At 38.2% G+C, this 15,913-nt stretch overlaps 1 protein-coding gene across 3 annotated transcripts in view; it reads left to right on the plus strand.

Annotated features, from left to right (window-relative positions):
* Kdm3 (Lysine demethylase 3) overlaps nt 1-15,913 on the plus strand; it is a 93,099-nt gene that overhangs the window by 14,329 nt on the left and 62,857 nt on the right. For 2 of the 3 annotated variants that reach the window (XM_069054194.1, XM_069054195.1), the window contains exons 2-3: nt 11,694-11,858; nt 14,475-14,588. In XM_069054194.1, coding sequence (XP_068910295.1) covers nt 11,694-11,858; nt 14,475-14,588 — 279 coding nt within the window. Of the gene's footprint in view, nt 1-11,693; nt 11,859-13,179; nt 13,228-14,474; nt 14,589-15,913 lie in introns of those variants that run through there. The other variant, XM_069054196.1, reaches the window with a different exon arrangement.

Here is a 15,913-nt window from a genome sequence, read left to right on the forward strand (position 1 = left end):
ATTCTACACCTGTCCGCTACGACTGGCTACGAGCTTTTCGAATATGTCTGCCGAAAGCACTGCCAACATTAAGAAAAAGTTGGTTAAATACTTTAACCCATAACTAAGCACTGAAATACGCATACAAGGTTAATAATTGGGTTAAAATTTAACCGCGTTTTGCAAACCCAAAAGTTAACCCTGCACTAAAATACTGGGCCTAAACGAACAGTTTTTGGCGTAAGTTGAAGACTATTTAATGCAACAAATTTTTTTACAAAAACCGCGCATGTCCAAGTTATGAATTTTATTCCAGTTAAAGTTTCCACACTGTATAAACATACAGACTTGCAACTTGCAATTTTTCCATTCCGTGGTAACTGTCAGGTGAGTTTTATTTGTTCATAATCTTACTCAAGTTCAATAAGAATGTTTTAACAGACAGACTTCTGCGACAGTATCTTCCAGTCCAGGACGAATGAGTTTGTACGTTTGCATGCGTGATTACTGATTATACAAAAGGCCTTATGTTCTCACCTTTTGTTAATTTGCCTAAGAACATTTTGATGCTGATCATTTTTAAGAAATTTTGCGAGTGTTCGGAACAAACTTGGCGACGGCGCTTTTCTAGCGGATAACAATATTTCCGGGGGTGCGAGAACCGCCGGAATGACCCATTTCGTCGCAATTAAGAACATCTCCCTTCAACCACTAATTGATGCGGCACTAAAGCTTCCATTTGATTACACATGCAACATTTCCGGAGCCAAATTGTCGCACTATTAATTCAGGTGGCGAAAATGTGAGAGATGCGCTAATGGCGCCACAAAAAAAAGCAAATGATTGATTTTACATTCAGGACAAATGTAAATGTATAACTGGGAGCACGAAACGAAAAGCTTTTAGCTTATACGCCAAAAAGAGAAAAAAGTCGAATCGCTCGTTAACATTAAAAATGCATTATCACTCGAAAAAGTGGACAGAAAAATCATTTATTACCACACGAAAAGGATTCATTATGAAATCTCGCACTGACGCAAGCTCGTAAAAGCTGTAAGGCGGCAAATTTAATGGAAATTTCAGGCAGCATGTACTCGATTAGAATGCGATTCTCTCATTTAAGGCGACTGAAAAATGCCGCTTTTTGGACATGTTTGCTTTGCCAGACTTGTAATTTTCCAAGCAAAGATCACATTGTGATGCGCTACGAACAACAATGCCAAAGGAAAAATCGCTGTTCCACTAACGTAAACACACAAATTAAAGCAGCTGTATTTTTCCAGGGCGAGCTAGTCGCTCTGTTATATAATGAAAAGCAAACAGACCCCATAAATTTTGCAAAAATGGCACAGCACGAGACCTGAATCGGATGTACACGCTTGCTTGCAACAGACCCATAAATAGAAAAGTTACGATCAAATTGCAAAGTCGTTCTCAAAGACAAGACCAAAAAGTCCAAAGAGAGATGCAGGTGAAAGCTACCCGCTTGACCACAAGTCTTCAAACGGAACACGCTTAACCTCAAAACAAAAATTATTGTATCAGCAAATCACCTGTGCTTTTGAATTCGGGGGAATAATAAAATTATCTACATACATATAACTACATATGTATTGCAGAATATAACGTCAAAAAAAAAAACAAATTGAAAAAAGAAACTTGAGCATTTACGTATACTGTACTTTTAACTTAACAACGTAATTTCATATTTTTGTGACTTTATTTAGAATGAATTGTATTTTTTTGTGTTGTTGCAAATACGTCACTTGAAGAATAAAAATTTTTGTCTGTTGCGACATTCAAGGAAGTGCGAATTTATTAATCAAATGTGAGTTTAGTGCCAGTGTTAATTTCAAATTACTATTCTGCTTACGTTTTGTCAGAAGCGGAGCATTACTCGGTGAGCAATTACAAATTCCTAGAGAACGACCTGTAATACACCTACAACAGCGAAAGTACTCGTGGTGCACGCTCTAATAATTACATTGTGCGCAATCTTACTCTGAGTTGTTAGAGAAAAGTGCGCCAACACATTAACACGATGTTATCAGGTTAATCGGCAAAGCGTAAGCGCCAAGGCTCCGTTCTATAATCCTGGCACGAGTGAAAGTCGATGCATTTTTTAATTAAGAGATAAGAGATGGAGAACAAGGCGATCTGCCCGTTAATTAACCGATTTTCATTCCATTACCTCCAAATAAATACCGACGGTCCGAACGCCATACCCTGAGGAATTCCATACAGACCAATGAATAATTCAGTCATTATGCGCGGAATTCAAGTGCGCGATTTACCTCGTTAATGGCACTTAAGTCCTTGAGTTCGCCGTGCACGGTCCCTTAGGATCTCGAGGAAAATGTCGGGATGAACGCATTCTATCCGGAAAATGTAATTTAATTAAGGTAATCTCGTTAATGTGTGCCGCATCGGCTTCGTTACATCACTTTTAATTCGAATCCGGAGATTAGATTGTTGATTCGGGGGATTACCGGACTCGGATGGCTCCGCCAGATTGGGCACCTAATTGACGAAGCTGGCTATATATAATTTCCGGGAGGAAAGCGGCGATTAGTCCCGGAAATTCCACACTTTTCCCATTTCTCTAATGACAGCTCCTGGCACAGAATCGGCGACTTCTGCTAATTGGGGCCAAACGAGAGCCAGCTGCCGGCCAGTTTCAAAACAACAAGTTTTAACAAAATCAGGCCGATTTCAGGGCCGGATTGTACATTACTCCGGCCAAATTGCAGAGATGTTTCTTATTCTGCTGCCTAGAAAGCAAATAAAAGCTTTTGTTTGCAACACAAGAACATTGCCGCTACTGTTTAAGAAAATAAGACACATTTTTGTTTGATGGAGTCAGGTCGGGGTAGGTCATGTTTCGAAGAGTGAAACCTTAATGCGGTCCTAACCACGACTTGCCTTCGGCTCTAAAAGCGCTCGGTGAAGCAAGAACCAACTTTAAGAAAAACAAATTTCCTTGAGTTGGCTCGGAAAATGTCTGTCTCTTTATAAACAAACGTGAATAATTATAACTGTTTATTTCTCTCTTCGGCTTGCGTAATGTTTGATTTGTTGATTGGATATTGCGCAACTTGACTTCACCTGTAACGTGAAACAGGCTCTCGTTCAGCGAACCAAGGTCTTCGAGGTTGAAGAAACGTCACATTGTTCAGGGCCGCTGTAGCCCCGAATAAATTTTTGCCGATGGGTAAAAAAGCCAGAACTTAATAACAGATGGAAAACAACGAAATACAACAATAGCTAACCAATTTAAAACTGGAAACTTGGCAATATTCAAGAGAACTGCATGGTATTGCTTTTTTCGGCGCTAAATTGCCAAAAGCTCGCGAAAACAATTTGTTCGGGCTGACATTGCCAAAAGCATGTTTGGATCGATCGATAGTTTTAAAGTGCCATCTGGAACTCCGGTCGGTTCCCTTTAAAGCCACCTGAAAAGATTATCAGGCGGTGCACATGACTGAAATAAGCGTTAACATTTTTCAAGGGAATTTTCACTTTGAAATAACAATTGGAAAATACCTCTCGGTTTACAATGAAAAGGAACGAGGTAGATTTTAACTCTTGGGAAAATTGAAAATATCAATTCGAGGTTAACATTTTCGGTATAACACGAAGGCGATCATTTGATCAGTGGAAGTTTACGAGAGAATTATTCAATTGAAATACAATTAAATATAAACATCTTTATTGCTTGCAATTGCTAAACACTAAAATAAAGATGTACAGTGTTTTCATTCAATTTTCTTACCCTCCAGCTGTACCGTTTATCTAAATAGAAATAGGTAATTAGGTAATTTAACATCTTCTTTGCGACTTCTCGCAAACATTTTCTTATTTTTCAAAAGACTATACCCCAAATTGATTATGTACATAAATTTCATAACAAGATTTATTCAACTAGGAATTTTTTTATTATCATTATATTCTTTCCAATCCAAAATATTGTCTAAATTTAAAAATTAAACCAATAAAGAGAAGCGTAACAACGTATTTTGTAGATCTTGCAATTCAGAATTATTTACATACACTCATCTGTTTGTTTCTTAAGATTTTGAAGAAACTACGAGTATAAGAAAGTTTCAATTGGAAAATTTGTAGGTATGTAATAGTAAGTGAACAGATCTAGCTGACCAGCTGATACTTTCGCTTTGATTTCTTATCCACTTTCGTAAGGAAAATATATCATGCAGAGACACTCCATCTCGAGAAAAACTCATAATTTGCCTCCACACTTCATAGAAAATGTTAAATAATTTTGTCGAAAAAAGTTTATTCGGAATCGTATTGTAATACATATGCGCATTCCTAACATACGAGGGCGGAAAGTTAACCATTCGTTTTTACTTTCCTCTCTTGGTCAGTAATAGGCCACTTCCCGCCCTGTTATAAGTTTTTTCCAGTGGCGTACACGAATTGTCGAAAAAGGGTAGAAATGAAACTGCAGCAAACTAATTGTTTATTTGCTAAAAATGTAATGATTCCGAATAAAATAGTATACAAACCTCGATGGGAATGTGTTCCATTCCTGTCTCGAGCATTAGCTCACCTTGGCTATGCCTTGGTAAGCTATCTTAACTCTCGATAGGAATGAAACACTTCCCACCTCGGTATGTAATCTACTATTTCGACAAAATTATTTAATATTTTCTGTAGGTAGGTACAAAAAAATTCTAAATTCTGATTAAGTTTTTTCCCATCAGTTACACCAAAGATCTTTCTTTTTTTAAACGTACAAGCCGGTTTTCGTATAAGAGAATGAAACCAAAAAACAAAAAAAAAATCCGTGAACCTTGACATTTTCTTAAAATACCTTTTTTTATATTTTGAAAACTATGGTCGAGTTTCCAGTCCAAAAATGTGGATATATGTGAAATGATACCTCGTCCATTACGTCTAAAGATGCAGAAACGATGTTGGGGAGTTTCCGGATCCTGAAAACTGCTCGGGTTGTCTTGCAATAGGAAGAGAATGATTTATTCCGTCGACGGAAGCGAGAGCGCTTTCGTTTATTGCGGTGCGCTGGCGTGGGCGGAAACGGCCCTTCGTGCTCCACCCGAGTAATGGTGCGAAAGGAATATTACACAATACACAAATCATCCTTTTACAATACACCTGACACTGGTACCATTATATTACAAGCATTTCAATAATCCGAACTGGAACGAACAATGGTGACGGCAGCGGAGGCGCTAATCTTCATCTTGAATTAAACGTGATAGACATCTCTGGAAAGAAAGTGAAGCATCAGAACCCCTTCCTTGGGAAAATCGAGATTTGCGGAGGAAAAGTTCAGGGACTTGGCCAAGAAAACACATAATTCACAGCGATAGCATACATTTGCCCCGGAACGCCCGTGAATTATTGGGGTATCTGTCATCGTTTATTTTATATCCGACGCGGTTTAAAGATGATGGTCGCATCCAGTCGCATCTAACAGGGGTGGAAAAGACAATGGCCCGACTCGACTGCACAGGATATTTATATGACAGCACTAGCGCCATTACCAGGACAATAACAATTATAAAACTGCACTGCGGTGGGTGTTTGTATCTCGAATTCCTCTTTTGTGCCCGTTTTATAACCCGAAACGGTTTTTTTTTGTCTCGTGATTTAATTAGTTTCATCCCCTGGTATGGCACTTTGTCCCGTGACATTAGATAGGTGCACACAATTTCAATGACTTCCAAAGTGAAAGTGCATCTAAATGGATTTCCATACTGCGTTTTAGCAAAATCATCTTGTCCACGTCTAAAGTAAAAGGAAAATGTCAAGGAGCCGTTAAGAAATACGCAACTATTACTGTACTACAATTTTAAAACGTCATTATAAACACATAAAAATTGCTTTTTAATGGATAATAATGTTCTCGTTCCCATTTCATTGTTGAAAAATTGATTGTGTGGCGTTAAATGGAATCGATCGGCTATTTTCTGTTCCCTTCAAGGCTTTTTGTTCATTTTATAGACGAAGTGAGTTTTATCGGTATCATTACCAATAACATAAACACTGCACACGAAACTCAATGGTCTATTGTTCCACGTTTTGTCAGCACCACAGAAATGACCCCTTTATTGTCGTTTTTATTTTGTCATACAATCAACATTCTTATAAATACTTTTTTATGTAAAATACAAAAACTCAAATAACTTACTTTAGATTATTTTTAATTTTTCAGTATCTTTCGAAATATTTTATTTTTGGAAATGTATCTACTTAAAAAAAATTGCCTTAAATGTGATTTATTTGTTGTTAATAAATCCAAGCAATTTTATTACATATAATATTCTGAGCAAAAAGGTGCATACAGAAATTACATTATTCGAAAGGCCTAATGCGGTATGTAAATGTTTAATAAGAATAATAATGTATACGGTGTACATATGTACGAGTACCTACTCCTATACTTATTCCATTTTTTTTTTTATTTAATCGATATTTTTTTATTTATGTACACAAATAAGATAACGGTACAATTCTTTACAAGTTAATCCACACAATGTTGAACCATCAATGCCTCTCGGTATTATTGTTATCACTATTGTCAAACATTTGGCAATCATCAGTTTGTTCCATCACCAATTCCTATTAGTTGCGAACAAACACTAAAGATCAGAAAATTGAATTTTCGTCCTCGTGACAAAAAAATTTAGTGTTTCATACATATGGTAGCAATTGGTTTATCATAAAAACATAAACATTTTTATCTGACTCTTTTTATGAACATTTTACAATGTCGTTATCAGAACGGGGAGGGAAGCAAGCTGTCTAAGTGCATATAAAAGTGCGAAATCGTGGTAATTTAATGGCACCACGATAAATTGACTGTGCACCGGAAGTATTTGTAGCGGTTATATGTATATATTTATGTGTAGTTACTGTAGGTCAGGTACACACATAAACACATGGTAAGGTTGTAGATCATGGTCGACGGATAAACTGCGTCACATCATAACAATTAAAATACTACATTTATGCGTAACCCTGACAAATTAGTGTAATCAATGGAACAACACCTCACGTGCTGCCGTATAGATCTCATTTAAGCATTCCTGATTCGATGACTGCATTATTTACTACAACCTCCTACTTTACGACAGAAGTAGGTCGTACGGTGTAACCTTGTCAACCGTGAGGATTGTAATTAGCTTCTGCGTAATCCCACATGACACGGTCCTACCTAATCCAGTGTTTTTTTTTGAGCGGTCCAGCGAGTTTGATGTTCGCTGTATCTAATTAATTTTTTTACCAAATCCGTTCACATGACACGGAAATCCAAAGGTATGTCGTAGCCGCTTTGATAAACGTCACTTCTGACACAAACCAATTAAATTTCGTATTTTTCTTGGCATGCTTGCTCGCAATAAATATTGTAATCCCGATTTCTTATAGAGGTCGAGAAATAACAATTTTTCTTCTCAACGTGCCAAGTCTGAAACCAAATTAGACACGCAAGAATGCACCCGAAACCAACGAGAAAAATTTCATAAACAATTACAAAAATAATAATTGGTCAACTCTAGAAGTAGATTTGTTATCCCCTTGCGTATAGGCAACCAACATTGTCAAGGTCGTGCGTATCGTAACACGTGCCGCAACATTAAAGGGAAAGGGTCGGGATCTTCGTTATCGCACGCCCTATCCGTCGAATTAAAAAAAAAAAGGAAAACTGACGAATAATCGCCGCTCACAATTATGGACAAGTACTTTTTTTAACTTTTTTAATTAAACCGTAACAATGCCTCCGAGACTGAAATGTCCTTAAACTTTTTTAATCATCTCTCTTGTCGGACTGTCAAACTACGCTAAATTGGTGTGCGTCTGACAAAGATGGCTTCTTCGCGTAATTACTATAGCAACTGGAAACAAACAAGGAAGGCGGACCGACTTTCACGTGTTGGCTAACTACGTAGGAGGAGTCTGGGCGTTGAGGCGGGGCTTAAGGGTGGCCATCATGGAAATCGTGACGTCAATCCATCTCTGGAGCGATGCGCCCTCTCGAGGCGTCATCACGAGTCGTCGATTTGGTTTGAATCCGCAATAACGCATTCGAAAAAAACTGAATTTAATGTAATTTCCAGTTACTGAACGTTGTTTATTTTATAGGTATTATTTATATCCCGTAAATTCATCAATTTTATGCGTTATTTATTTATAAAAACAAGGACTGCATTTATTTTATCGCATAATATTTGCATAATACTCGTGAAAAAAATATTTATGGAAATATGTATGTATCTACGAAGATTGTTTTAATTAAATGGCTGATAAAAGGAAGATAAAAAATGTTATGTTATCGAAAACGTTGATGAGTGATGAATATATTGGCCTAATAGACAAAGGTCAATTCCCGTATCAGTCATGAAATTAAAAATTGCGTAACAAGCGACGTATTTAACATGTTTGCATTATCAATATATTTTTCTCTCGTAAATTATATTGATAGCAACGGAAATTAATGAAGTGACTACAAAACAATTCAATTTTCATAATCCTGTGAGTCGTAATAATCGAATCGATTTATTGAAAGGACGCCGTTCTCTTTTGTACGACTTTTAATACACTAGCACTGCCGTAAATGTTCTTGTTCATTAATTGCCAATAACTTTCCTACTGGAAATTTATTTGCTTATGTGATTAAAAAAATATTTTTGTGTGCGAGACTAAATTTAATTGGTAGCCTCGAACTTCGACCTTACGAGTGCCTCAATTAATCGAACAGAAATGTAATTATTGCCTCCGTTGCACCGAATCGTGAAAAGGGCAGAAAGTCATCCAACAACAGCAAGTTCCGCGATGTGGTCCCGTTATTTTTATCCATCTTTGAATAAAACGCTTCTTCTCGAATAGAATCGAAAATTTATCCTCTGGAACAAGAAACGGAATTATCGTTTCAATAAATATTCCGAAAAGCAGCTCCAGAACAGCAACTGCATACTGAGTGTGTCCTTTCAACATTACAAATCCACCGTCGTCTTTGTTATCGTACTTAATTATGTATCAGTGTATTCATTGATGACCTTTAGAAAGGTCGATGGTCTTGTAATTTATGTTACTTTCAACGAGATACATTTCGATTCGCTTTTCATTAAGTTATTATCAAGGAAAGTAATCGGTATAGAAATGCGCGATTCTGTTCGTTTCAGTCTTGTGAAAATTCCGATATTGTCGAGGTCAAATCGATAAAAACGTATCCACGTACACAATGTTGTTGCGCGAAATAAAAAGCAACTGAAATTTAATTGGTTTCGCACAAATTGGAAATTTTAATAGACTATTAAATAGGGCAAGGCGGCAAGGTGAAAAAAAGGTTTTGCTTCTTCCTTTTTGCATTTAAAAAACATTTCTCGTCGCCAAAGGTTAGCCACGTCTAGGTTAAATTTATTGTTTGCGCAGGCAGCATTCGTATTTATGGAATAACGCAAAACTTTCGCGGGGGAACAACCGAAAATACTTAATCGTGTGTAACAACCCTTTTTTTCGGTCGGCTGGCGTGTCTTTCGGGTGACTTGCAGTCACGCCACGTTTTCCACCTTTTACATAATCTCCAGTGATCAGCGATTGTAGCGCGAAATTAGCACCAAATCCAATAAAATGTCCTGTCTTCAAGGTCGACGAAGGGGGCGCACACGGCATAAACAATTGTGCCAACCAAACAAAGCCACATAGAATTTCGTAGAAGGTGTGCGAGGTCTAAGATCGTAAACTACGGCCATTTATCTGGGCAATGCCGTGTTGTTCGGGGAAAATGTTGGCATGCTATTTCTCGTGTGAGCACGTATGGCGTATACAGGGGAGATAATTTTAAAAAAGGACCTCTGTAAATTTTCAATTGCGTGAGAATAGCCGTCGAGTTGCATGCTGAAGTATTTTTTTTTGTAAATGCCGTGCAGAGTCCGCCAACCATTAATTATGGCGAAAATGCATTAAAACAAGATAAAGGGCAACCCACACTGATTGCGTGTTGACTGGGGGAGTTTTACATTTGCAAGTTATTTGGTCGTAACATCTGAAAATGATCCGGGTTTGAGAGACTGAAATTCAACAGGTACAGAGTTGTCGATCCGAGTCTGAAACAGCGATGAAGGTAGTTAATCAATTAATACAACCTTCCGTAAAGCTTCTGGTATAGACATTGTATAATTAAGTGTTCGGCCGGCTGAAAAACAATTAGGTAGTTATACAGCCGACATAATTAGATGTCGAACCGTGATAACGTTGAATACAAAACACAAACTCTAAGTTCAAGGTTGGATCCGAGCTGAAACTTGGGATTAATTTATTGCAGCCATGTTGGAATTTCGCTATTCACTTAACCTGTAATTATTATTAGGCAATTTTTGAGCAGCCAAGCGAATCGCGGAACGGAATGTCGAGTTGCCACAATTTTTTGGCCGCCCACTTTTTATTATCATTTAATTTATTACCAACAAATCGTAACGATGTTGGGGATCGCTGACTTTACGAAAAAATATTAGTTAGAAATAAACAACGGTAAAGAAAGAGATCGAGACGTTAACTTTCACAATACATGTCATTTTTAGTAGGTATATTGAAAGAATTCATTCAGTAACTGGAAAAGTGATGAGTGAAAACAGGTCTCTTGAATAATTCATGCATTACGTAACGTTTTCTTCGAGTTGGAAAAAACTGAATGTAATATTGACAAGGTTGTGAGCCCTCCAGGTGTACGGACTTGTTAATATTCAAAAATAAATGTCGCTTTACCGATTATAAATACTGGGTAAATAATTCCTCATTAATAGCGCTCTCCCTCTATCATTTTGTTTACGCTCGTAAATCGATAGCGTCGCTGCCGCAGATTACGAGTCTGCTGTGGAAACGTTAAAAAAAACTCGTCGTCCATCATGATGGCCCGTAATTTTTACGGCTGTCACAGAATCATCCGAACATCGATTTAAGGGTAGAAAAACAGTTTTCGCAGCTAGAGAACGAACGAAATTCTTCGATGATAATAATAAAAGCAAATAATGGAGTTTGAGCTGCCAAGGAAACGTAAACGAACGAGTCTTCGGTGTTGGCAATGTTTGTTTTTCTTGGCTCCTTGTTGGGATGCGTGGGCATTCCCACACGATCTTTCTTTTGTACCGTCCCGTTGATTCCGATAATCAATCAGAAATTTCTGCTGTTGCTTTCGTTTATATCGACTGTGGTTTGGAAAAGTGCGCTGCGTCTGACTTGATATATATAACCTTCGTCAATTCTTCCCGTCTTCTCTTTTATTTCTTTTATTCAAACTACGAGGGGTCTTCCAGGGACGTGGGAAATGTCAAGTGATTTATCGAACGCTCCCAGGAGGCAAAACATGTGCGAAAAGCACCGGCTAGAAACAAATTAAACTTGATTGATGGCTTATTAATTCCAGGTTACAAACATAACACAATTTCACATTTTTTACCAATTTCTGAAAAAGAAACTGAAACCGGATAACATGAGGGTCGTTTTAATTGCCTCACACAAAGGAATCCTGATAAACAATAACAACAAACCCGCGGGGCGACCTTGATTCTTTGCCGCTTTGACATAAATCGTGTCGGACGTGTGATAATTTTTTTAATGTGACGTAAACTTGACCGTCGGGATGGGACAGTGTCGGCATCCCAACAACGCTAAATTTGTAGAGGTCATTTGGAGGACACTTTTGACGTAACCGTTGGATTCTTTTGTTACAGATTCTTGTAGAATATGACGACGTCGAATGGCACCGAAGGGAATGGATCAGCGTATACAAGGACAAATTATTCCACCTGTTCTTGGTGGAGCAGGGCTTGGCCTGGGTCGAACGCAGAGATCCTTTCGCTCCATCAAACACGACGACAGTCCTATGGCCTGCTCTTGTGAGTATTCTCATCCCACCAATTAAAAGTTTTAATCAAAACCATGAGTTTAATCGACGTACACGGCGCGACGCCAAACTTATTTAATTAACCCCTTAATTGTGTACATTTGGGGACATTAATTAATAAAAGTTGCACTGCCAACTGAAACTAGAAATAATCAATCGTCGAGGGAAGTGTGGAAAAAAACGGCTTGTTCCACTCATTCATGCAGGTTTATTTATGAAACACGTCGGCTTCGTTAAAAATATGTGGGACATGTGTTTGGATCGCTGTATAAATACAAGTTGCAAAAATAAATAACGTCTTCACTGGACCGATATTAGCGCGCGCGCCTCGCTACCGTGTCACGTGAGCGAGCACTTGAATTTATGACAGCTCGTTATGACGGTTGCCAAGTATTCGATTGTTTTTTGGTGGTGTTTGTAATCAATAATGTCTGTAAATAGGTTTAGTATTTAAAAAATCCGACCGTAACTGGTTAGACCCGTGATTATTTCACGGTTTGTGCGTCATATTTGCCGAACAAACAACTTTTTTTTTTATTTGCATTCATAAAATTAATGTTGCCGCTAATGCATTACTTATGCAAAACGTGAATGTCGAATCTGCATTCACGCCGTACGACTTTATAACTTTTGTTGTTGGCATTTCATTGAAAATACTGTTTGTTTGCGTTTCAGATCTTTAAGATAATAGCGATTGTAATTAGCTCGGGTTAATGGCAGTCTGATCGAAGTTCTCCGTTTATTGTTGCTCCTGGGTCGTTTGATCATAATGCATGACTACCAGAGATAACAGAGGTTATATGTAGGTCGGCGTAATCAAGTTTAAATTGCTCCGCAGCCATTTGTTACATGGTTAAAGAAACAGATGTTTGTGTGACCCAGATCGGGGACAAACACATGAAATTTTTACGCCAAACTTCGATCGATCCGATCGCTTATGTCAAAGCCCTGAAATAATATTTCTCGTGTACATCACCTGTGCCGGTAGAAAGTTCAACGCTTCCGGGTACTAATTAAAAATCGAAATTCCCCAACATAATCACTACATTTAAACTGATTTATGATCATGTCGACCAGGAACATTGTAGTGGGCGATTAGATTGCAACAATTCAAGGTAAATCGTGTTCAATTATAGATAATTCCAGTGACCGACCGCGTTATGACTCACGTGAATCCGTTTTATTTTTAGACTCAGACCTATTCAAGATTCGTTGCAGATCGCGAAACGACAATGGAGAAATTTCGAAGAAACGCACTATTAAAGCGAATCCAAACAAATCACTTTACATAAAACATGAACATAATACCAGGTGGTGTGTGTATGTCTATGGTGATGAAAACAAGACAAGGTGAACTGAAGGTGAAAAACTCGTAGCTAAAAACGACCAAAGGATGTTGTTGTAGAACGCCGCTTGTAAAGTTTTTTCTTCACGAGTTGACGTAACGCTTCATGTTAATTGGCTTGTTACATAAAGTGAATTTTGGGCGTGAATGGAGGTCAAACACTTTTTTTTTTATTGTAATGTAATATATTTAGATGCGTGGATAATCTTATTGAACTATCCGCATATTTCGGTCGACATCAGGTTCAAGGTTTTATTTTATTTACATTCGTTATTTACTTCACTCTCTAGTAAAGTATTTCTCCTCTATCATTTACAATTCTATTTACGCACAGCGTCGTGTTTGTTTATTTAAGCCACTCTTCTAGGATGTCGGACTATTCTGAAACAGATTCTTCCTGGAACGGCGGCCACGCAAACTTCAGAACTGATGGACTTGCTAAATTTCACTCTTGACATTTTTTCGAAATTCGGTGGTCTGCGTTATTTTAAATTAAATTGGGATGTCGTCCCAGTCGAAAAAAAAACCAGACCGTAGCGAAGACAATGTTATTTTTGCCATAAATTGCTTGACATAATTACAGGTGCCGGTTTTATATTGTGCGAAAGTTCACTTTTTCTCCATAAACTGATTTCATAACAAAGCCGTTAATTAATGTTGTCTCGGTTAACGTAACCAGTTGCCATGGCAATTACTAAGATGAAATTGTTGTCGAATTGGATCGCGATTTTTTTTCTTGGCCTTGTTGCAAACCTAAAGAAAGACATCGAAGCACAAGTTCTTATTTGATTAAACAATTTGTGTCACATGATGGCGTTCGTGGTCTCATGTTAATTGTGTTTGGTTTGTTTGTCGAACGGTTTAAGGTTCTATTGAAGAATAGTTAAATTTTCACCTCGTGTTCAAACAACTGCGGTCGTTTTAATGAAACATTCCATGAATTGCAATAGAAGTAACAACAAATAAAATAAACGGCTCACCTTGGCCGTCTTAAAAATTTTCCCGTCGAGTGCTTAATATTTACTAGTTGTATTATTTTCGCCTGTTGTTTTCGTTATAATTCCACAAGATCGTCGTTTTTTGTCTGGCGAAACTTGCTGATGATCGTTAGTTTTTCGCATCGAGTTTAAGATTCCATTTTACGCTGTGCCAGCTGGTAGAAGGAAATTAATTACGTCTTCTGATGATGAGATGGCATAATGGGAAACGACCTTGTGTGTTTTGCAGAAGCAGGATTAATAATGATACGGTATTTTGTTGCAGACGTTTTCGCCTCTGGTATCCGCCGTAGATGTGATGCTCCAACAGCAACCCGTGGAATTTCTTTTAGACAAAGAACTCGCCTTCAAAGATTATAAACCACTCAAACCTTTCCAGGTAAGAATCACCGAAAAAAAAGTTCCGCTATTTTGCCCATCACGGGGAGGTCATAATTTGCAAATTTCAAAGCCGAATCGGCGGTCCGCATAAAAAAGCGTCCGCGGGGGTATTTAAATAGAAATTATTTATTGCGTGTTTTTTCGCTAGAAATATAGGCTTCTGTTAAGGCGAACATAATCACGAAATAATTAGTGTGCAGCTTCATGAATTATTCAGCAACATTGATTGACTGAGCCGGTAAAATTAACTTTTTGCCCAGTCCACATGCATTGGTAAACATGAAACCGACCGTGGGTGGCTCCGGCTCTCGTTTATTACATTATATTACATATTATTATTATACACGCCTAGAATATTTCTTGCAGCCTCCGAGTAATCCAAGTGTTTCGCTACTAAATAAGAATTTAATGAGATACGGTCCACGAATATATTTTGCTGGAATGTTGCTGCGATTTTAAAAAGCTTATTACATACATATATTAAAATCTACATTGTATTTAACCAGTGTAGCTACATTGTCACCCCTAAATATTTCTGAACAAATGTGGTAGATGCACCATGCACCGTGTCGGCAGTGGCAATTTCGCCGACGCCATCTGGTTGTGATGTGTGACGACAGTAAAAGGTATAATCGGTAAATGGAATCTAATTTCCATTTTCATTGCAGTAGGGAAAAGGAAATGACGTATCAACCAAACCATCCTGGGATACTCGACCGCTTTTTTTTAGATAATTAAAATATCCTCCGTTTGACTCATTTTGTTGTTGTAAACGTTCGTTGAATAATCCGAAAAGTAGCTCAATAATAAAACTGACTCATCATCGTCGTCATTGACTTTCACCGCAACGTCACACGCCATTATCCATCATTATAATATGGTCTATCGTGATGGTGCTGTTTATTTTCGTCCTTTTCTGTCCGTCGAGTAATGGGTTTGTTTTTACGACACACCGTTGGCGTGACGGCCGTCAATTATTGACGACGACGCTGACTTCGTTAATAATGTCCGCTTATTTCCGGAACGTATCGTTGGATGTTTAATCCGGGAGCGTCCTTCGGTTCCGGTGACCTTTCCTGAAGCCCACACGATTAATTTTTTGAAGGGCGCTGGCCATGAAACTTCCATTTAATTCGAAGATGGCCGTTTTATTTTTGTCGCGTTCACACCATCTCGAGACGGATGGCGTCGTAAAACGTAATGGCGGTAGTGGCGGCGACGGCGGCGGCGGCGGCAGAGACGGCGACAGGGCACAAACCTGACCCCGTTCTACCTTTCGGATCCGATCGCTGGCACGCCAGGCAATAACCTCATCGCTCCCAT

This window comes from Tenebrio molitor, chromosome 7, assembly GCF_963966145.1.
Source record: "Tenebrio molitor chromosome 7, icTenMoli1.1, whole genome shotgun sequence".
Lineage (NCBI taxonomy): Eukaryota > Metazoa > Arthropoda > Insecta > Coleoptera > Tenebrionidae > Tenebrio > Tenebrio molitor.